The 24,628-nt window shown below is 39.7% G+C and overlaps 1 protein-coding gene across 1 annotated transcript in view; it reads left to right on the top strand.

The window, feature by feature from the left end:
• Nucleotides 1-24,628, top strand: part of LOC127571029 (histone-lysine N-methyltransferase 2C-like) — a 355,346-nt gene that overhangs the window by 235,405 nt on the left and 95,313 nt on the right. The window contains 8 exon segments of the mRNA XM_052017016.1: nucleotides 643-744; nucleotides 1,278-1,382; nucleotides 2,127-2,308; nucleotides 7,258-7,422; nucleotides 17,449-17,558; nucleotides 17,756-17,824; nucleotides 19,748-19,963; nucleotides 22,916-23,050. Of these exon segments, the coding sequence (XP_051872976.1) occupies nucleotides 643-744; nucleotides 1,278-1,382; nucleotides 2,127-2,308; nucleotides 7,258-7,422; nucleotides 17,449-17,558; nucleotides 17,756-17,824; nucleotides 19,748-19,963; nucleotides 22,916-23,050 (1,084 nt within the window).

Here is a 24,628-nt window from a genome sequence, read left to right as displayed (position 1 = left end):
CATATCTTTGGTCTAAATTCAGTTAAAAGGATTGCCTAGAACATAGAACAGTACAGCACAGGAACAAGCACTTTGGCCCATGATGTCTGTGCTGACCATTGTGCCAACCTAAACTAATCCTATCTGCCTTCACATGGTCCATATTCCTCCATACCCTGCCTGTTCATGTGCCTATCTAAATGCCTGGTTATGTGTTGCTATCATATCTGCTTCCACCACTTCCCCTGGCAGCGCGTTCCAAGCATCTACCACTCTGAGTTTTAAAAAAAAACTTGTCTTGTAATTCTCCTTTAAACTTTACCACCCCCCTGCACCCACCTAAAAGCTATGCCATTTAGTATTTAACATTCCCACCCTGGCTCTGGCTATCTACCCCATCTGTGCTTCTCACTTTCATGAATTGTCTTGTCAATGCTTTCTGCACATGTATTCTCCATCCATTCATTATATGAGGTAAAGAACTCCAAATCCTCATTTGAAAGTTCCTAGCTTTCCACTATAGAAAAACCAAGTAGTCAGCTTGGAACAACTAACATTACGTAAGGTCTCTACGTGCTGATCATCCAGAGATGTGTTTGAAAGAAGAGTGAGACATGTATTCGGAGAAGGTGATTGATAGAAGTTGTGTACTTTTCATTGCAGACTGGTGCCATGGAAATAATTGTAAATAAGGAGGAAGATGAAAACTCTATGCACAACACAGTTGTTTTGTTCTCTACCAGTGATAAATTTACCTTAAAACAGGTAAGAGATGTTTGCTAATCGGGAAACTATCTGTACAGTAGAAATCTATTTGCCTTTTACAATCTTACTTGATAATCCTTAAACTCAGCAGTGTGGAACAATGAGCTTATAACCTCATGACTCCAGTCATTTCTTTGCAGCATATTTTGCTGGAGCAGGAAACAGAATTTGTAGTTGAGTTACATAAAGGATCAGGTGTTGAACTTGACTGTCTCCTTGAAATGTGACTAAAATTTTAGTCCAAATAATTGTTTTTAAAGAATCTGTAAACTGGAGAGACTGAGAAGCATATTAACAGGTCAATTGTGAATTTTACTCTTAATTCGGCTTCCATGTTTGCCTACATGACTACGATCTATAATTTATTTGGGGACATCCAGAATGCACAAATATCATTTCTTGTTAATCCCTTACATTAAAGATGCTAACAAAGAACACCAATTTGACCTGATGCTTTCCTCTCTGTAAGCAAGAACTGAACATTTTAAATTGATTAAAAAGATAAACAATATTAATTTTTAATATAATTTCAGGATATGTGTGTTGTTTGCGGGAGTTTTGGGAAAGGTCCAGAAGGACGACTGCTTGTTTGCTCTCAGTGTGGCCAGTGTTACCATCCTTACTGTGTCAGTATTAAGGTAAGAAGTGTTTACATTTGCCTGGGGTCTGTGTGGTCTGCGATATTTTCCATGAATGTGTGGTGTTTATTTAATTGATATTGCAAATTGATATTTGCTCCCGGAAGTAAATATTTTGTTGCCCGAAACTGATCATGAATCATCTTCTGAAGAGAAGGAAAAACAAATTAATCCATTCTTGTTCATGAAAGATGCAAGCCACATGTAATTTTCTTCAGCACTGTACATAAATTAGTTTAATAAAACAGATGGTTGACTGTCGTTTGCATTCTTGCATCGAAACATAAAGTTGCACAGCACGGAAACAGGCTCTTCAGCCCAAATTGTACATGCTGACCAAATTTACTGAACTAGTCCCATTTGCCTGCATATCCCTCTAAGTGTTTCCTATTCATGTACCTGTTTAAATGTAATTCCTCTGGCAGCTTGTTCCATAATCCCACTACCCTCTGTGTGGGAAAACTTGCCTTGGGTCCCCTTTAAATCTTTGTCCTCATATAAACCTATGCCCTCTAGTTTTACACTCTCCTAGGCTGGGAAAAAGACCTGTGACAATCCATCTTTTCTATGCCTGTCATGATTTTATAAACCTCAAGGTCTGTACTCAGTCCCCTTCGCTCCAGGGAATACAGTCCCAACCTATCCAGTCTCTCCTTGTAACTCAAGCCACTAATGCATAAGGACCCTTGAACGGTATATAAAATAATCCTGGAAGATAATTACTGAGATTTTTTGTCTGGACAGATCACTAAAGTGGTGCTGAGCAAAGGCTGGCGGTGTCTCGAATGTACAGTGTGTGAATCCTGTGGAAAGGCTTCTGATCCAGGTCGTTTGCTTCTCTGCGACGATTGTGACATCAGTTATCATACCTATTGCTTGGATCCACCTTTGCAGACGGTCCCCAAAGGTGGCTGGAAATGCCGATGGTAAGTTAAGGTAGAAAGATTGTAAAAGTAAACGTGATCATTGAGTAAAAAAGGAATAATTCAAGTCGGCAATCAAAAGCTTATTTGGAGAGTATCCTTTGGAGACACTTAAAATTATAGTATTACTAAATAGGAACATAAAGTTGGGCAAAAATCATAAATTGCAGCACCAAAACATTTCAACACTGGGGATGTTGCCAATTACTTCTTTTAAGTGAACCTTATGCTTTTTTTAAAAAAATATTAATTTATTTAGGTGTTCTTGTATGTACGCTTTGACTTCTACGTTGACTGTTGGTTATTATTTTAATGCCCTTTCAAATCTACCGAATATTGAAAGGCCTGGATAGAACAGATGTGGAGAGGATGTTTCCAGTAGTGGGAGTGACTAGGGCCAGAGGGCACAGTCTCAGAATAGGAGGACATCCCTTTAGAATAGTGATGAGGAAGAAATTCTTTAGCCAAAGGGAGGTGATTCTGTGGAATTCATTGCCACAAACGGCTGTGGAGGCCAAGTCATTGGGTGCATTTAAAGCATAGTTTGATAGGTTCTTGATTAGTAAGGGCATCAAAGGTTATGGGGAGGAAGGCAGGAGAATGGGGTTGAGAGGGAAAAATAAATCAGCCATGATCGAATGGCGGAGCAGACTCCCTGGGCTGAATGACCTAATTGTGCTCCTGTGTCTTATGGTCTAATTTGCTTCACAAATTTTCAGTAGATACAACTGCAACAGCACAGGGGGATAACTTAATGGAGGTGTTTTAGTTCATGCTGCTGTTGTACACTACTGAGCCCTTGGTTGATTTAAAAAAAATTGAGAAATGGTGTAGAGTGTGCATCTGAAGTAGCTTTAATGAGGATAGAGGCTTGAACCTTTTGATCTTGGGGAATAAAGGAACATGTAAAGCTAGAGCTTTAACACAGTGTTGAAGCAGTTACACTTGGAGTCTGTGACAGGAGAGGGTTAGTACGTGAGATGTCAACATTTTGTTCTGTGAAATTGTGCACTGCATCAAGCACATCTTTCCACTTCTAAGCCAACATTATGAGCTACAAATGAAGGGTGCTCTACCAACTTACCCTCTCTTTAGAATACGAGCCTCCAATAATAAAGATTCATGGTAAGACCCTGGAAAATATGGACCACTTCTTGGATGTTAGGAGCTACCTCTCAATGAAGGCAGGCATCAGTGATGAAATTCACTGTCTTCGATGTACCAACACAATCTTTGATTGATGAAAAGGGTATTTGAAGATCAAGACTTCAGACTTGGCACAAAACTTGTGATCTGCTCAATAGCAGTGATACCTCCTACGGCTTCTGAGACAGTGTCACCAACACTGTCTCTGCAAAATCCTCCAAGTTCACTAAAGGACAAGCAAATCAATATCCTCACCCAGGGCAAACATACCCAGTGCCGAGGCCTGAGTTGCACTCAGTTGGCTCCATTGGGTAGGGCATGTCATTTGTATGACTGACGCTAGACTCCCAAAACAGACTCTCTCTTCTGAGTAGTCCTTTTTGGAAATAAATTAGGTCATTGGAGGAAAAGATTCAGGGATGTGCATTGAAGGAAATAAAGGATCCCCACAGACTCTTCGGGAATTTCTGGCCCATAACAGTCCAAAGTGAAGAAGAGGCATTTGAGGTGGTGTTGAGACCTTCTATTTCATGCATAGGGAGCACACAGAAGCCCCACATAAATGATGAAAGGTGTGCACTACCTCATAACCTACCTGCTGCACTGGGCACCTCTTGCCCCATCTGTGAAATAGTTTATGATTCCTACAGTGAACTCTTCAGACACCTCAGAACCTACAAAACAAGTGGAAGTAAGCGGATCTTGAGCTTGAGGAACAGCCTAGGAAGAAAATATATGGTAAGCCAAAATGGTGGTCAGATGATGGTTTCTTAAGAATTTTTTCTCATTTATTTGACTTGCACACATTTGATATATTAAAAAAAGGTAATTAAGTAGCTGCATTTGACTGAGTTGGGTATACTGTGCTTTCCAGTTACAAAGGCAAACCTAATTGACAATGGATAACCCAGAAAAGTTTCTAAATCTTTGAGAACTAGACCTTGCATGTCTGAGATTCTGCAAACGGACTAATTAGATTAATGGAACTGTGAAGTTGCAAATGAAGGATATTAGTCCATGCCTGCATTTTCTGTTTCAGGCACTATATAATGAAAAATGGCAGATGGAGTTGAATCTGGATGTGTGAGGTGTTGCACTTTGGAAGGTCAAATGTAAGGGGAAGGTATACAGTAAATGGCAGAACCCTTAGGAGCATTGATGTATAGAGGGATCTTGGGGTTCAAGTTCATAGCTCCCTGAAAGTGGCAACACAAGTGGGATAGGGTGGTGAAGATGATGTTTGGCATGCTTTCCTTTATCAGTCAGTGTTGAGCATAAAATTGAGAAGTCACGTTGCAGTTGTATAATACTTCAGTTAGGCCACATTTGAAGTGTCGTGGGCAGTTCTGGTTGCCACATTACAGAAAGGACGTGGAGTCTTTGGAGATGGTGCAAAAGATGCTCACCAGGATGTTGTCTGAATTACAGAGTATTAGCTATAAGGAGAGGTTGGGCAAACTTGGATTGTGTTCTCTGGAGTGTCAGAGCTGCCACCTTAAGGGATTCTTGGACTTGTACGTAAGGTCCCTAGGTTTCTCAATACTTTATTGTGTTACTTCTCTAGATTAAATTCTATCCACCCTTATTCTGCCTATTTTACTGGCCAATCAATCCTTTCCTATACGCCAAGACTATCCTCCTATTATCACCAACACCAATTAGCTGGAAGCAGACTAAGACAAAGAGGAAGGCAGGTTTGGAATTCATGTTTGTAAATGCAAAAGGTTGGGGAGTTCCATGGGTTATGATCCAGTGGCAATAACTGAAATGTGGCTTGCAAAAGAGCAAAACTTGACATTTAATCTTTCTGGATATAAGGTATTTAGAAAAGATTGGGAAGGATATGAAGATGAAGTTCCAATACTGATGAAGGAGAATGCTTAAAGGAGAAGATGCCACACTATGGATATTTTATAGGTCACCAAACAGTGAGTCAGAGATAGATGAGCAATTCTGCATGGAAGTTATTAGGCTGTGCAAGAATTGGTGCTGTTCTGTGACTTGAATTACCCCAATATTAATGGCAAGGGATGGGAGGAATTTCTGAAATGTCAGGAGAACTTCCTCGATCATTGTTTATGGCCTACTGAAGAAAGGGTCATTGCTGGATCTGGCTCTGGCAAATGAGGTGTGGGCTGAACACTTGAGGTGCAGTTATCAACATTTTAATGGAGAGGAATCTAAAATAGAATCCCTTAATGGGAGAAGGACTAATTTGAATGGGATGCGAAAGATCTGCTCGGGATGAAGTGGAATGAAATATTGACAGGTAAAGCTAGAAGAACAGGTAACTGCTAAAGAGATAATACAGATACAAGATATATTCCCAAAAAGAGTAAAGATAGATGATCCAAAGTCAAAGCCCCCAGATGACACAGCAGACTGAAAAGATGATGAAACAAAAGAGGGGTATATGATAGCTGAGGGGGAAGCTGAAAGGTAAATAAGACGTGCAGAAAGAGGATTCGAGAATGGAGAGGCACTTAACGTAGGAAAACCCAAAATTCTCTTATAGGCTGGCAGTAAATAGATAGTGAGCCTGGATCAATGCATAGAGAAGGTGGGACCGGGTGAAAAATTATGAATGCTTTATCGGTCTTTACCAATGGTTGGAGTGAAAATTGATAGAGGAAGAAGCGGTACTAGAAAATCTGGCTCTGCTTAAAGCAGACTTTCTGAAAATTGAATTTTTTAACTATCGTTCAACAGTTCTCTTATGCTTGTTTTGAGTCAGGTCATTTATAGCTGCTGATAGGATTATTGCATTTTAATACTTCAAGGATATTTGTTTTACCTTTAATTTTAGTGATAGTTGTTTAAGCATAGTAGACTGAACTGACTTATAGAATACACTAAATAACTATGAGATTACATGCTGTGCAATTTTGAGCATGCAACATTCTTGAAAGTACATAAAAATAGGTGCAGAAAAGGACTATTTTGCTGGTTTGTAGCTGGTTTGATTTTTTTTGAGCTGGCAATATTTATAATGAGTCATTTTTATGAAGGTCTATGAAGTATGATTTCATTTGAAGCAACAAAATTGAAAGCTGCAATAAAACTTAAAATACTGGAAATGTTCAGCAAATCAGGTAATATTTATGGCAAGAAACAGTGTTAATGTTTCAGGACAATAACTTTTCGGAGCTTTGAAAAGTTAGTAGCCTAAAATGTCATCCTTGTTTCTTACTCCGTAGCTGCTGCTTGATTTTGAGTATTTTAAGCATTTTATGTTCTATTTCAGATTTTCAGCCTTTGTGAAGTTTAGTGTTTGGAAAATAGGAAGTTGACCAACTGGGGTCTGAACCAGATTATTGATTATTACTTGCCGGATTATTGGTCTGGCCGGTGTTGAAGTTAGTTTGGTTTAAATGCAGTATGTTTGCAATTAATTTGCATTTTGTAATGTTAGAATTTTTAATGTCCTTGTCAACAGCATGATGTAATTAAGGTTTTTGTTTTGGATATTAAGGGAGTTGAGGGATATTTGGTTAGTGCAGGAAAATGGCACAGGAATCAGTCAAGATTTATATTGAATGCAGATCAGACACCAAGGGATAAATGACTTACTGTTGCTTCTATTTCTTAAAATTCTTCTGTAACATAATTTCTCAGAAATTTTACATTTTGAACAAGCATTGCAGATACATTAATTTGTTGCAGTATTTGCGAGATGTATCCTCTGTGGTACTGTAATTTCATTCATTGTTCAAACCTGAACTTTAGAACATTATAGACATGCTTTCAGATGTGACTGCTGAGCACAAACCACATTTTTCTGATGCATTTTTCTTTTTATTTCATAGGTGTGTTACTTGCATACAATGTGGGGCAACCTCACCTGGTTTCAAGTGTGAATGGCAGAACAATTATACACAATGTGCTCCTTGTGCCAGCTTGACTGTCTGTCCAGTTTGCAATAAGAACTACAAGGAGGAGGAACTTATAATACAGTGCCGACAGTGTGACAGGTGGGTGCATTCAATTTATCTTTGCTGTATATGAACTGTGTGAAGTAGAAATCTGAGAACAATGAATTATAATAGCACATAACTGTAATTACAAAGATCATAAACTATATACATTAAATAAAAATGTGATCAAAAAGCCAATGTAGAAATGTGCATCGCTCTTATCATTTTGTGTCATTTGAGCTAAGCAGAAGGTATGTCTCAATGTACTAGACATGGCCTGATATAAAAGGGAGAAGATTAAAGCCAATATTTATTTTGGAGGAAAAAAATGTTTGAAACAGAAGAAAAACTGCAGTTGCTGGAAATCTGAAAAAAAGTTCTAGAAATACAAATGGTAAACTTATTCTAAAAGGATGGAGAAAAAAAGCAGGAAACTACAGGTCAGTTAGTTTAACATCTGTAATAGGGGAAATGTGAGAAGCTATTATTAAAGGTGTTGTAGTAGCAGGGCAGATAGAGGAAAAAAATCAATGCAATCAAGCAAAACCAGAATGGTTTTGTGAAAGGGAAATCATCTTTTAGCAATTTTATGGAGTTTTTGGGAGGAATAATGTGTATTCTGGATAAAGGGATAAATAGTTGGATTTCTAGAAGGCACTTGATGAGGTGCCATGTCGAAGGCTCTTGTGGAAGGGAAAAGCTTATGGTGTAGGAGGTAACGTAATTGGTATGAATAGAAGGTGGGCTGGCTAACAGGAGAGAGAGTTTCTCTTTCTGGGTGGAAACATGACTGGTACTGGCCTCAAATTTGCAATGATTTATATCAGTGACTTTGTATAAATAGATTTATATGAATCGCTATGAAAGGATGTAAATTGTTTCAGTGAGTCAGCGAAGATCTGGCCAATGGGATATGCTTTGGGGGAAATGTGAAATTGTCTTTGGCAGCAAAAGTAAAAAAGTATATTCTTTAAACAGTGAGAGGATACAAAGGGATCTGCTTGTCTTAGTGCATGATTCATATGTACAGCAAGTAGTGAGGAAAGCTAATGGAATATCTCTGTTAATTGCGAGGGAGTGAGTTGAATATAAAAGTAGGAAGCTTGTGCTTCAATTTAGGGTGCTAGTGAGGCCACATATGGAATCGTGTACAGTGCAGTGGATGGCACAGTGCCACTGCATGTAGTTCAGTAATCTCTCAGCTCCAGCGACCTCCAGTGTTGTCAGTGTGGAGTTTGCACATTTATCCTGTGACTACTGAGATGGTGCTCTGGTTTCCTCCCACATCTCAAAGATGTGTTGATTGTTGGGTTAATTGGTTACTGTAAGTTGCCTCTGGTGATGGCAAAATTGGGGAGGGGTGCAGTGTGTTAATGGATGTGAGAAAGAATAGATTATAAAGAAATGTGGGAGAATAAGGTTGATAGGGTTGCTTTGAGACTTGATTGACCAAATAGCATACTAAATTGCAAGGAAAATGAGAAAGAGTATAATAATTTGGTAATGACATGAAAAAAAAGTGGGAGGGCTTGTGATAAGGATATTTGGACACTGCAACAGGATTATAGATGGGTTGAGTGCATAGGTGAAGAATTGACAAATGGATTTTGATGCGGGACAGTGTAGGGTCATGCACTTTGGTAAGAGGAATCCTAAAGCAAATCATTATCTAAATGGGGAAGGATTACAGGTGAGCCAAGTACAGAGGGATTTGGGTGGAGTGGGCATGCTTTCTTGAGGAAAAGTTGGGCAGGTTAGTCTGGAGTTTGAAAGGTTGAGAGGGGACTTTACTGAAATACGAGATCCTGAAGGGCCTTGAGAGGGTGGATATAGAGAGGATACATTTTCTGAAGGAAAAATGTAGAACATGGTTTCACTTCTTAAAAAATGAGTTATTCATTCAAGGAGGTGATGAAAAACATTTTTCTCTCAAAGGGTTGTGAGTTTTTAGAACACTGTTCCTCAAAGGGCTTGTGGAAGCAGAGTCTGAATATTTTTAAGGTAGTGGTGGGTAAATTCCTGATAACACTGAGTGAAAGGTTACCAGGCATAGGTGGAATGCAGTTACAATCAGATCAGCCATCAGCTTATTGAATGGCTAGGAAGACTCAAAGGTCTAATTCAAGTACTTCACTGAACATCATAACTCGTTTCTCTTAGTGTTTTACCTGCTTGTATGCTTCCAGCTTTTTCTGCTCACTTACCGTCGGTTTCTACGTTAACATCAATGACTTGTATGTGACTGATTTGTGTGAGTACACTTGGGCTAGACTGAAGTTTAATTGGAACGTGGCTTTATAGTATACACCATCTAAGCTGGTTGACAGAAACCTGTATCAATGTGAGAAGTCGCCTACTGTTCAGTCTGGACTGTAATTTTGTTTCCTGGAAGGACCAGAAAATGTATCAAAGAATATGTAGCAGGAAAACACAACAGATGGACACATTTGACACCTTCCACAACTTTGACTGTTTCAAAGTCCCAACTGCCTCATTTTCACTGTAAAGTCTCCTGACACCTCCGTCCAGCACAAGCTGGCCACTGAGCTCTTCAGTTCTTCCTTGAATAGAGGCCCAGCTTGTCTCCTCCACCATAACACTTCATAGCCTGACTGAACATTGAACTGCTTCTATAATCCCACTTAGTTTCTCCAAATCAGAGATGTAGTTACGAGACCCCACTTGGACCCAAGCATGCCTGTGTCTATGGGATATGTAGAACAATCCTACACCTTGCCTCTTTCTCTGGTACATGGGTGACTGTATTGTTTCCTGCTCTCTCGGCACTCAAGTTTCATCACCTTTGCTATCAACTTCCACATGGTCTGTATTCCTTCTTTCTCTTTCTTGATTTCTCTGCTTCCACCGGGGAGGGGTATAGCTTTTCAACCAGTACCATTACAAACCCATAGACCTTCCTAACTATCTTGACTACACCAACCCCCACCCTGCTTTCTGCAAGGACTGCATTCCATTCTTCCAGTTCTGTCGCATCTCTTCTGATGATACATTCCTCATCAGGGGAGTTGGTCATTTCCCTTCCACCATGGTTAATTGGGCTCTTTACCATATCTGTTCTATTTCCTGCATTTCTGCTCTCACCACACTTTCCTCTCGTTCGGAGCATGAACAAGGTGTCTCTCATCGACCTCTCAACCTCCCTACTGCCCTATCAACCTCTGCATTCACAAATTCATCCTATGTAATTTTCACCACCTTCAAAGTCAGATATGTTCCTCTCCCTCCGCTTTCAGCAAAGGACCATTCCCTCTACAATTCCCTAGTTTACTCTTCTACCTTGCAGCAACTTCCCATGCAATTGCAGGATATGTGACACCTGTCCTTTCCTTGGACCAAAGCATTTTTTGCAGCAAAGCAGCCATTCACTTCTACTTTCAGTTCAGTTTCACTGCCTGCAGTGCTCACAGTGTGGTCTTCTCTGCACTGGAAAAACCAGATGCACTTTAGTTTTTCAGCCTTTTCAGTTTGTATCAGAAAGATAATCAACCTTAACCTCTTTCTCTGGTTACTACCTGACTTGATGGGTATTTAAAAACTGCATTATTTCAGTTTTCCAGCACTTGCAGTGCTCTCTGTCTTGGATCCAGCATTGTGTTTATTTTTCTTTCTCTGTCCTCATTCTTCTCCCTTTATTTGCATTTCCTGCAGGTCATCTACAGTGACAAATCTTCACTACCTTGTTCAAACTTGCAACAACACTTGCATCATAGTCTTTCAATCTCTACTTTTTTTCCCTCTTCCGCAACTTAAAAAATATATTTGCTTTCCAGCGTTTCCAAGTTTTGATAAAGTCGTCAACCTGAAATGTTAGCTGTTTCTCTCTCCACAGAAGCTGTCTGATCTACTCAGTATTTCCAGTGTTTTCTTTATTTAATCCAGAGAAGCATTGAAACAGGAGTTGTGACTAAATGCTTGATAATAAATTACATTGGTTTAAAATAGTAGGCTGATTAACCTGTAGGTTCATCTTCTGGTTTTGTTTGTCTTTCCACTTCACTGCAGTGGAAGCAGGTGTCCATTATTTCTTAAATTGGGGTCACCAGTTTAATTGAAAGATCCACAACTATAAATTTTTTTCTATTCTATAAGGCTGACTGCTTTACATTACAGCAGGTGCACTATTGCTCATTGGATTAATTGATGTCCTGAGGAGGCAACAAAATGCAGACAACTAACATGTTAACTGTTTAAACTCCTCTAACTGTAGATTCACCAGATGTGTTATGTTTTGACAACACTCAATGCGAACATAGTAGAATTTTGGTTTTCACTGTACTTTTGTAAAATTTATTTACCATGTATGTAAGGTGATGCTTAAAATGCTAATATAGAAGAAAATTTCTTGCACCTGATAAGGAGGAAGTAGTAGAAATGCTGACTATGCTTAAATCACAAAATCTGGATGGGGTAATCTTAGATTGCTTGGGGAAGTGGAGTGGAGGTTGCAGAAGGGCCTGCCGTAATCTTCCAGACCTGCCTAAAAACAGGGGAGGTACTACAGGATGAAAAATGGCAAAAGGAACACCCTTATTCATAAAAGGGTGGGGGGGGGGGGGATGGGGAGAGAGTGGCTAATGACATGCCTGGCAACTATAAATCAGTCAATTTAATCTCAGTGAAACAATTTATGGGTACTTGGAGCAGCTTGAGTTGATAGTATTGATGATGAAGTTGTTAAAACTTGTTAATACGTTTGTGGTGCAGTGGTTAACTTACAGGACTTGTAACCTAGAGGCTTGATCGAACAGTCGAAGTTCAAACCATGGCTTCTGTGGGGTTTAAATTCAGTTAATAATCTGGAATTTTAAAATAAAGAATAGCTGGCCTTAATAATAGCAACGATGAAAATCCCAGATTGTTGCAAAAAACCCTTCTGATTCACTAATGGTCCATCAGGGGAGAATATGCATTCTGAATCTGACTCTGGATCCATAGCAATGTGGTTGAAGTTATTAAAGAAAATGAAATCCTCTGAAATGGCTTTGCTACCCATTCTGTTATGGACATTTAGGGATGGACTGGGTAATAAATATCAGCCTTGCTAGTAATGCACAGATTCCCATAAATAATAAAAAAAAAGCTTACTAATGTGATTTAATATTTTGATGAGGTAATAGAGAAAGTTGTTGAAGGTAATGTAGCTGATATCATCCACATAGATTTTCAGAAAATGTTTTATTAAAGTTCCCCACAAAGGGCTGGTTAGCAAAATTCAGGGCTGTGCAATTAAAGTATCACGAACAGCATGGATAGAAAATTGGCTAAAATGAAAAGCAGAAAAGGTAAATGGTTGATTTTCAGATCGGAGGATGGTGTTCTCCAGTGGTCAGTATTGAGATTTCATATTAATGACTGTATATGATAGAATTTGCAGATAAGACAAAGCTTGGAAGTGTGATATGCAGTAACAGATTGTAGGCAGGTGCATATTGGCTGAATTGACAGAGAGTGGAGAATAGAGTTGGTTCACCTTAGAACAAAGAGCAGTGGGAAATTTGATATTGAAATGCACAGAATCATAGAGCAAAATAGCATGATACAGGCCCTTTGGCCCAACGAGTCTGTGCCAACCATGGTGCCCATCCAGATAGTCCCAATTTCCTGCGTTCGGCCCATATTAAACTCCATCTACAAGTTTGCAGATGGTGCCGCCGTAGTAGGCCGTATCCAAATAATGATGAGTCAGAGTATGGGAAGGAGATAGAGAACTTAGTGACATGGTGTCATGACAACAACCTTTCCCTCAATGTCAGCAAAACAAAAGAGCTGGTCTTTGACTTCAGAAAAGGGGGTGGTGTACATACACCTGTCTACATTAATGGTGCTGAGGTCGAGAGGCGTTAGAGCTTCAAGTTCCTAGGAGTGAACATCACCAATAGCCTGCCCTGGTCCAACCACGTAGATGCCATGGCTGAGAAAGCTCATCAGCGCGTCTACTTCCTCGGGAGGCTAAAGAAATTTGGCATGTCCCCTTTGACACTCACCAGCTTTTATCGATGCATGATAGAAAGCATCCTATCTGGATGCATCACAGCTTGGTATGGCAACTGCTCTGCCCAGGACTGCAAGAAACTGCAGAGAGTTGTGGACACAGCACATCACGGAAATCAGCCTCCCCTCCATGGACTCTGCCTATACCCCTTACTGCCTTGGTGAAGCAGCCAGCATAATCGAAGACCCCCACCCACCCGATTCATTCTCTCTCCTCCCTTCTCCCATCAGGCAGAAGATACAGGAGCCTGAGAGTACATACCATCAGGCTCAAGGACAACTTCTATCCCACTGTGATAAGACTATTGAATGGTTCACTTATAGGAGGAGATGGACTCTTGACCTCACAATCTACCTTGTTATGACCTTGCAACTTATTGTCTATCTGCACTGCACTTCCCTGTAGCTGTGACACCTTACTCTGTATTCTGTTATTGTTTTTACCCTGTACTACCTCAATGCACTTTGTAATGAATTGATCTGTACGAACAGTATGTAAGACAAGTTTTTTACTGTACCTTGGTACAAGTGACAATAATAAACCAATACTAATACCCCCAAGCCCTGCCCCAGCATGTACCTATCCAAGTGCTTCTTAAATGAGCCTATTGTACCCACCTCAACCACTTCCTCTGGCAGCTTCTTCCATACCCTCTCTGCGTGGAAAGAGTTGCCCTTCAAGTCCCTTTTAAATCTTTCCCCTCTCACCCTAAATCTATGCCCCCTAGTTTTGGACTACACTGGGGTAAAGATTGCTAGAATCCACCTTGTCTATGCCCCTCATGATTTTATAAACCTCTATAAGGTCACCCCTCATTCTCCTGTGCTTCAAGGAGTAAAGACCTATCCTGGCCAGCCTCCCTATAACTCAGGCCCTGCAGTCCTGGCAACATCCTCATAAATCTTTTCTGACTCTTTCCAGTTTAATCACGTCTTTCCTATAATAAGGTGACCAAAACTGTATACAGTATTCCAGGCGTGGCCCTATCAACCACTTATACAACTGCAATATAATGTACCAACTTCTGTACTCAATGCCCTGACTGATGAAGGCCAGCGTGCTAAGCACCTTGTTCATCACCCTGTCTACCTGTGATGCCGCTTTCAACGAACTATGCACTTGTACTCCTAGGTTCCTCTGTTCCACTACACTCCCTATTGCCCCACCATTCTTAATACAAGTCCTATGCTGGTTTGACTTCCCAAAATTCATCACCTCACACTTATCTGTATTGAAATCCATTTGCCACTCCTCAGCCCACTTCCCTAACTGATCAAGATCCCCCTGTAATCTATGATAACCTTCTTCACTATCAACACTTCCTAATTTTGTGTCATCCACAAACTTGCTGATCAAGCCTTGTGCATTTGTATCCGAATCATTTATAAATAACGAATAACAAGGGTCCTAACACCAACCCCTGTGGCACACTACTAGTCACTGGTCTCAATTCTGAGGAACAACCTTCAACCACCACCCCCTGTTTCCTACCTCCGAGCCAATTTTGAATCCACCTCACTAGCTCTCCCTGGATTCCATGGGACCCAACTTCCAGACCAGCCTATCATGCAGGACCTTGTCGAAGGCTTTGCTGAAATCCAAATAGACAACATCCACTGCTCTACCCTCATCTACCTATTTGGTTACGTCTTCAAAAAAATCTCTAAGACGTTCATTAAACATGACTTTCCACGGACAAAGCCATGCTGACTCCTAATCCAACTCTGTCTATCCAAATGTTGGTAGATCCTGTCCCTCACAATTCCCACCAGTAACTTTCCCACTACTGATGTCAGGCTAATCAGCCTGTAGTTCCCTGGCTTGTCCTTGCTACCCTTCTTAAACAAAGGAATAACATCAGCCACCTTCCAGTCTTTGGGAACTTCACCAGTGGCTAACGATGAAGGAAATATCTCCGCAAGGGCCTCCGCAATTTCCCCTCTAGCCTCCCACAAAGTCTGAGGATGTTCTCGGTCAGGCCCTGGGGACTTATTCACCTTAATGTGCTGTAAGGCTGCATATACCTCCTCCCTGGTAATATGAATGTTCTCTAAAACATCTCCACTTGTTTTCCTGATCTCTTGAGCAACCAGGATTTTCTCCTCAGTTAACAGAGAGGAGAAATATTCACTTAAAATCCCACCCATCTCCTGCGGCTCAAGACATAAGCGGCCTTGCTGATCTCTAAGGGGACCTACTCTCTCCCAAGCCATCCTTTTAATATAGCTATAGAACCTTTTGGGATTTTCCTTAACTATACCTGCCAGATCCTGATTTCCCTCTTATGAGTATTCTTAAATCTTTTTATAGTCATCAAGAGATTCACTCGTCCTTGACCTGCTAAACCCAACGTATGCTTCCTTTTTCTTGACCAGAGCTTCAATATCTCTCGTCGTGTTATCTTAAATATGACTTGTTTAGATAAGATAAATTTATGAAAGCTGTTCTCATTACTCGATGATTCAAAGATAAGGGGGCGTTTAAAATTCTGGGCAAAGGTACAAGGGGAAAATGAGCAAAACTCTGATCTGGAATTCAGTACCTGTAAGGGTGGTGTGAACAGAATCAATCAGTGCCTTCAAAAGAGCGTAAGGTGGACACTAAAGAGTATGGAATTTCCAGGGCTACAAGAAAACAGCCGAGTAAAGGGACTGATGGGATTGCTCTACTTGGCTGCAATAGACATGACAGCCCAAATGGCGGCCTCCTGCATTGTAACAATTGTAAGATTGAGTTAATAGGGAATAGCAAATTTTATAATGAGTTGTCCCAGTTTGTAATTCATCCTCAACCCGCTCTTGTAACTGTGACCCAGTTTGATTGAACGGTAAGATATGAGAGAACATGCATGTTTCTGAACAGACAATTATAGTAGTTTTGACAGGTTCAGTGATTAATAGTTGTATGCTACTCTCGTAATCCTTAATCAGATGCGTGCCAACTTAGAACACTGAGCAGAAGCTGGCAACGGTCCCAAATGGACAACACCTGAAGAATGACCATAATTATGAATCAATGATGTGTGAAAATGTGTGGTTTCATGGCTTTCTGGTTTCTGCTGTGGTGTGAATGCAACATTATTTCACATGGAGAGAAAAAAAGTTATACCTTCCTCATTTATGCCAGCCACCAGATCTTGCTCCTAAAGAAGCCCAGTTTCTTATGATCCCAGAAATGCTGTTATCTTAAATGTGACTTGTTTAGATAAGATAAATTTCAACAAGGATTCAATTGTACATAGTAGTGAAGCAAAGAGAAGCACTGATAAAGTAACCAATGCCACTTGCTGTATTGTTTTTCATGAGAGTGAAAAGGTTTGTGTTTATTTCTATTCTAAACAGCCCCATTGACTTAAACTATGTTACTTACTTAATACAGTAGAGAAGGAAAACACTTAGCTCCCAGCAGAGTAATCCCAGTACTTCTCTTCCCCTTCTTGCTTACCCTGCACTTATTTTCTCTCAGATGATAGAGATATATAGCACAAAAACTGGTCCTTTGGTCCTCAGAGTCCATGCTGATCATCAACCACCCATTTACACTAATGCTGCATTAATTCCATCTTCTATTTTCCCCATATTCTCATCAACTACCCACCCCCCAAAGCCCCAAGATATTCATGAAATCCCCTTTGGTTCTCTTGCCACCTACCTACACTAAGGAGTAATTTAAATAGCCAGTTAACTTATCGGCATGTCTTTGGGATGTGAGAGGAAACAGGAGCACATGATGGAAATCTACACTGTCACAGAAGAGCATACAAACTCCACACAGACAGCATCGGAGATCAGTATTGAACCTGGATCCCTGAAGCTGTGAGGCATCAGCACAAACTGTTGCCCCATTATACCACAGTTGAATGGCCTATGTGTGCGTTATAGAATGTAGAACATAGAACAGTACAGCACAGTATGGGCCCTTTGGCCCACGATGTTGTGCTGGCCTATGTAAAACCTACTCCACGATCAATTTAACCTTCCCTCCTCCACAGCCCATAACCCTCCATTTTTTCTTACATCCATGTGAATATTTTTTTATTAAATAATATATACTTATCTTTATGTTCTCAGGTGGATTCATGCAATTTGCCAGAACCTGAACACGGAAGATGAAGTTGAGACTGCAGCAGATAATGGCTATGACTGTTTTACATGTAGGCAATATGCGACGACAACTCCAGGTTAGAACTGAAACAAACCCTTTTGCTCAAAGGTTTCATTTAAAGTACTTGACTGAAACAATTATCCCTTTATAAACGAAAGCATTACATTTTTGATAGCTTTGTGCTGGATTGGTTCTGAATGACTACAGTTAAAACAGTAATTAATTTCAGAAGCTTCAAAGTTTCTAATGGGTTTATAATTTCTTTTGCCTCAGTGACTACCTCAGAAGGGACTGATCTGTCTTTGGTAACACCTCAAGTTATGGTAAAGACAAAGGAACCAGGTAAACTTGATCCCAGTTTTCTATCCTCCTCTGATGAAGGTGCCTATATGCATACTTCCAGAACCACCCTTAGTGAAACTGCTTCAGTTAAATGGTCATTCCTCATTGGTGAGCCACAATAGTGAGAGCCTCTAGATGTTTCACAAATCATTGCAGCCAAGCTTCTTCATTTCTTCAGCTGACATCCAGATATATAGTGTTTACGATAGGCATCCCTGGGTGGTCTTTTAGAAAGTAAGCAGATTTGTGTTGCCTAATTTGGGGATGCAAATCACACACATTAACCATGTAGAAAGGATCAAACCTTATAGTTCTGAATGGCCACTCCTACTGGAAACATATTCCGAGATCTCTGAAGACTCGGATCTGTTCAGCGGGTTTCATAATTTGGAATAACCTCACCTTGGGTTATGCAAATCAGTTTATTTTCCAGATGTCAAATGAGGGAAAGTGGTGCTATTTTTATAAATGACTTAAGTGTATCAGGGATAGATTGAGATCTTTAAAGGATAAACAGGAATGAAAACAAGATTCGATCCACCATATCAGTTTGTACATGGAGCAGAGGTAGCAGGACAGCTCACCATTAAATTCTGACCTTGGGTGCTTTGTGTTTTTTCCAACATTCAAAAGCTGTGTGTTGCTATCTTAATTAGTGACTAAATTATTTCTTAGTGTAAATTAGTGGCAAAAGTATCAAAGGGGAGTTAATGGGCATGTGAGAGAGATTAAGACTATAGGAGAAGGGAACTGATGAGATGGCTCTCTGGGAGCTGGTATGGACTCGATGGATTAAGTGGCCTTCTGTGCTATAATAAGTGAGGTACAGTAGAACTTTCAAGGTGCTGATTGACCAAGGTTTATATAATATTGGTAATGGTGACTATAATTGAATTGAATGTAAGATTAGAGTTTTAATAATGTTGATTATAATAGAAGTAATCATCTTCAGAAAGGCAGAAATACGGTGTTTGTTTAGAAGTGCTCCTAATCCCATTTTTTGAGATTAATTCTAGATTACGGATGATAATGATGATCAATGTCCAATAAGGCCAGAACTTGGATTCTTCCCTTCTATACTATTTACCTGACTTTTTGATTCTATCTGTAGTTTACAATTCCAGAGCCAAAAGATGCTGAAACAGGCTAAACGTAGTTGCATTTAATTTGAAATTGCACATTGTTGTGATATGTGAAATATAAATACAGAATAAATAGAGGTTGAGGTCAATTGTGAGATATAGAATGGAAAATAATAGACACTATAATCAATGTTTGGAATGTGCAATGAAATAATTTAAACCACTATAGTAATTGCATGCTGAAAAATATTAGTAAACTAGTACAATGTAGGTTTGCAGAAAAGAGGTTGAATTTCCAGTATTCAGTTTTGGCTTGTTGGCCAGAAGAAATATACACTTAGAATTGAAAGTGTGGAATAAACTTAATTTAAAATATAAAAGAGGTGTATGTTAAGCGAAGGTTAAAGAAGTATAAAGTTCTTAACTGGAACAAAGCAGTTGGAAGGGGAGGATTTAAGTTTTGGAATTGTAAGGTAATGGACCATATGCATAAGGAATTTCCCATTACAATTAGGTGGTGAGATGGGAAAGTCAGCACACTTGAAGGAATGAGCTTTGATGGGATAAAGGATCTTCTTGCATCTCTGTCAGTTTTCTGGTATGATAACTGAAAGTAGCAATTTGATATCATGGACTTATGACTGACTTCTTGTATAACCCCATCAAAGGCTGACCCCATCAAAGATGTGTGAATGAAGATTTTCAACCGTGGTTAAAAATAGTGAACAGCTCTTGGATGCCTCCAACAAGGAGTTTTAGTATTGATTTAGTAGGACTTTCCTATCTCGTAGGGATAAGAAAACCCTCGCTCAGTATAACCTTTGCTTTTCTTGGAAAACAGAGCCCACACGGACGTATACACAGGATGGTGTCTGCCTGACTGAGTTGGGTATGTCACAGCTCCAAAGCCTCAGTGTTGCTCCACCACGTCGGAAGCGACCCAAGCCAAAGTTGAAGCTAAAGATCATAAATCAGAACAGTGTGGCTGTTTTGCAAACTCCTGATCCACAGTCCGAACAGTCCAGAGACATAGATGGAGATATGGATGATAGCAGAGGTACAATATTCTGGCTGATCCCTTTCATTAATTGACTAACATGAAGAACAAAAATCATGTTGAATGTTTAAATGTCACTTGCATGTGTCCATAATTAGATAACTAACTGGAGGAAATCCTTCCACAGTCCCTGGACATTTCAAATAAGTTGTTGATAAATGCATTGAAGTACCAATGTCATGCATTATTTCACCAGCATGACTTTGTTTATTTGAACCCTTTTGTTTAAGGATCTAGACCTTACTGGAAAGGCCAGCATTTATTGCCCTTGAAGGTGGTGGTGAGTTGCTGCCTTGAACTGCTGCAGAGCATCGTGCCGTTTGGTAGGGATTTCCAAAACTTACACCCAATGATTATGACAGGCGAGTGATACATTACTAGGTCAGGATGTTATACAATTTAGAGAGGAATCTGCAGATAGTGCTGTTCCCAAGTGCATGCTTCCCCAGTCCTCCTTGGCAGTGAAGGTCATGGGTTTTGGAGGTGCTCTGAGAATAGCCTGAGCAAGTAACTGGAATGCATTTTGTAGGTGGTCCACTGCAACCACTGTGCACAAGTGATGGGGTGAATAAATCGGTAGGATGGTTGCTGGGGTACTGAGATGCTTTGCCTGGATAGTGTTGAGCTTGAGGGTTAAAGCTACACTCATCCAGGCAGGCTCCTGACTTGTGCTTTGTGGATGGTGGAAATGCTTTGGATGTTGGGGTAAGTCAATCACAGCAGGATATCCAGCCTCTGAGCTGCCTTGTAGCCACGTGGCTGGTCATGTTGAGTTTCTGTTCAGTGGTTACCTCCAGAATGTTTTTGGCATGTAATCTCAGTAGTTAAGACAAGAATAATTGATTATTCATTACATTGGTTTCATAAACATTCAAATGCAAGATCATATTGGGAATTTCTGTTCAGATTTGGATCTCCTGAGATGCCTATAAAAATAACAATCATCATCTCTACCACCCCTATTTCTCTCTACCATTTTTCCTCCCCACTCTTTAACAACCCCACCCACTGTCCCTCAATTCTTTTTCCATCGCCTCAACTCTTTCCTCCTACATACTTTGCACCAGGTCAGAACTGACACATGAGAGATTGTCCTGTACCAAAATATATTTAAAAAAATGAATACATTTCCAAGAAAATGTTGTTGATGTCTAGTTAAATTTTGTAGAGAATGAGAATTATCCAAAAAGAGGAGCTGCATTTGAATGTCTGAACTCTTGTTGGTTCAAATGCAAATGGATAAATTTATCCTGGTTTGCCTAATGATTTGAAATATTTATTTTCATGAAGCATAAATATTTGTTTTCAGTGGTGTATTAGTTATAGGTTTCTGTTGGAAACAACTGTAGCAGTGCAAGGACTGGAACCTGTTGGCCACATAAATTGGATGGAGATCAATTTCATTCCATCTATATGTAAACGAAACTATTTTGTCCAATTTTCTCTCTCTCTCGGCTGCTGTTAAATTCATATCAATTTTACAATATATCCACTTTGTATTGAACATGTCCTTTGAATGTCCACCAGAGAAAACTGTTCCAATTTATATTTGATTGCTGCCGCCTTGAATCTAAAGTTTGCATTGCATTTGTTCTTTCTTTTCACCCCTTTCTTAGCATTAAAAAAAACTTAGAACTTTAGATATTTAAATTTTGAAATGTGTAATTATTAATAATTCTCTAATGAGACACTGAACCAAGCCTTGGTCTGTTCCCTCAGATAAACATAGCATCTCCCAGCACTCTTTGGAAGAGAAGTTGTGGGAGGGTTCTTCCCAGTATTGTGGTTAATAATTAAAACATGACCAACTATAGCAAAGATCATTTGTTCTTGGTCAAGACAAAATTACTAAATTCCATCCAGATTCTAGCACCAATCCAGGAACTTAATCACTTTTCTCTGTGAAAATTCCAGTTTCTAGGGTTGGCATGGGCCTAAGCCAGCAATGGCATCTTTCACCTTGCTTTTAATTAAATGTTTTTGTTTGTGCATGCGTATATACACGTGACTTTTTTTTAAGAGCTTCAACTATTTTAAGTGCTTTAGCCTAACAATGGGGGGGAGGGAATCGTGTTTTAAAACATTTTTGACAGTTCCCATGCTTTTCAATATTTGTGGGTGATGATGAAGTTTTTTGACACCCAGTGAGCCCCAAGATATGTAAGGCTTCAAAGCCATGCTGGGAGCACAGCAGACTGCTTGCGCTGAGACAGCCCTAGCGCTGCATTCTGCCAAGTAATTGGAACTCTGCTCCAAATAGAAGACTGTGTCCACGGCCATGCTGGAAGAAACAGCAGGGCCCTGGACAGACAGCCGGTGATTGCGACAGTGCAAGATTTGCTTCATATGTAATGTTATGCACACGTGTATGTGACACAGCTGTGCTTTCTAATCCGATTCCGTCGGTCTCAAGTCCTCACTGACCTACATTTTCCTCTGTACTAACTCTTCTCATTTAAAATTCCAAATCTCATTATAAACCATTACATTTATGAACCTCGCCCTGTTTCTATAATCATCTGCAGCCCACAAACTTTCTCCTCACCTTTTGCTCTGTGGTTATCACCAAGAAAGGCTGCCTTAATGAACAAAATGATAAATTATTTTCTTAGCAACAGGTTCTTTAATATGTGGAATATACTGGGAGAAATCTCCCCTCAATTTTGCTTGGAGCTTCGACGTCGTCTCCAGGAGCAGAGATTTTAAAAACAACTGTGTGAAATGTTAACTTGTGCAGGGCACATTTCTTGCAGCCATAAGTGTAGGTCTTTTTGTTTCATGAAACAACTAATTCATGTCATCATGTGAAATATAGATATGAAGGCTGCTTCAACAATATGTAATCAAACATAATTTTGTCCGGATAAATCTACAATCCAGTTTAATACTACATTTGTAGATATAATGTTTATTTTTCTAAATTTGCTTAATCCTTCAATCTTAAATTTACAGTAGCTGATCTAATGGACTGTGATGCAAAGTCTGATACGCTTACTAGTCCAGAACGAGAACCAGCAGATGATGACCGTAAGGGAGGCGAAGGGTCAGACAGCCTTAAGAAGAGGAAAAGGAAACCATATAGACCTGGTAAAGAACCTGCTTAGAACAGTTAAATTAGATTAAATACATTTTCCTGTGAATTAAGAGTGATCCAATTTGAAATCTATATATGGATTTTTAATATGCATTTGTTATCAAGTTGTATCTTATTGCAACAGAAACATTTAGTATTTCATTTAGCTAAGTCTAACATGTTTAAAATACTTGTCAACTATGGGAATAATAAGTCACCAATGCTCAGGTGTATTGGATATGGAAAAGCAGACTGGAGGGCTTGAGTTCTAAGAGGAGACTGGATAGGTTAGGACTTTTTTCCCCCCAGACTTCGGGTGCTGAGGGATGACCTTGTAGAGGTATATAAAATCATGATGGGTGTAAATAAGATAGATGGTCACAGTATTTTTCCCAGGGTAGGGGAGTCTAAAACTAGAGGCCATAGGTTTCAGGCAAAAGAAGAAAGATTTTAAGGGGACCTGAGGGACAGATTTTTTCCACCAGAGGGTGGTGGGTTTATGGAACAAGCTGCCAGAGGAAGTGGTAGAGGTGGGTTCAGTTGCAGCATTTAAAAGACATTCGGTCAGGTTCATGGACAAGGAAGGTTTGCAGGGACATAGACCCAAAGCAGAGAGGTGGGATTAGCTCAGGAAAGCACATCGGTCGGCATGGATGAGTTGGGCTGAAGAGTCTTTTTCCGTACTGTATAGCTCTATGATTCGACAAATGCAAAGCAACATTGAGATGTGTTGGATGTTTGCAGAGCTTTCTCTTACTCAGCTTCTGTCTCTCTGTCCCTCACTGACTCATTTGTAGAATCAAAACTACTTCCAAATTCTCCTATATTACATGAGCAAAATAATGCAGATGCTGGATATCTGACAAATACAGAAGTACTGGTAATTCTCAGCAGGTCAATCAGCATCTATGAAGTGTGAAACAATTAACACTTCATCTCAATAATCATTCATCAGAACTGAGTTCCAGAACAAGAGTTTTCAGCAGATTCTGTTTTTCCTACATTTTTGTTAAAAATTAAATGTGAATTTTCATCCTTCCCACAGTTTTACTTGAGTAAAGAAATCATCCTGATCATTTGTGTTATTTTCATGTTACTTTTGTGTCACTAAGCTTCCTGTCTAATAGACTTTGATGTGCACTGACATTTTAATTACCAGGCGCTGCAAAACAAGTATATTCTTGCTAATGTGATATTAATCCTCAATTAACTTCTTTCTCTTGGGATCTACTCCAAAAGTGGCTTAGCGCAGTAGAGCATTAACACGAGACCTCAAAATAATGAGCTGTGTATTGCTATCTCATTACATTGCTGTGCAGAGGTGCCAAACAAAGGCAATTAATATCTTCATTGAGTATTGAAAATTAGGTGAGAAAATACTGGGTAACACTCCAGCAGAATAAGAGCAGCATTGGTAGAGGCCCGTGAGTTCAGATTCTGCATCAACTATAGTTACTGTAACGTTGAAGTGGTCAAGGTGTTCATATTACTGTGCTGTTATGCAACCTTCTATGAGTGCAATATCACTGTAAACACATAAAATGATAAGTTTCTGTAGTTATAAAACACTTTTACATTTTAAATTGTAAGAT

The sequence above is a fragment of the Pristis pectinata genome, chromosome 5 (assembly GCF_009764475.1).
Source record: "Pristis pectinata isolate sPriPec2 chromosome 5, sPriPec2.1.pri, whole genome shotgun sequence".
Classification (NCBI taxonomy): Eukaryota; Metazoa; Chordata; class Chondrichthyes; order Rhinopristiformes; family Pristidae; genus Pristis; species Pristis pectinata.
Note: the sequence above shows the minus strand (reverse complement) of the source record. Positions and strands in the feature narration are given on the sequence as shown.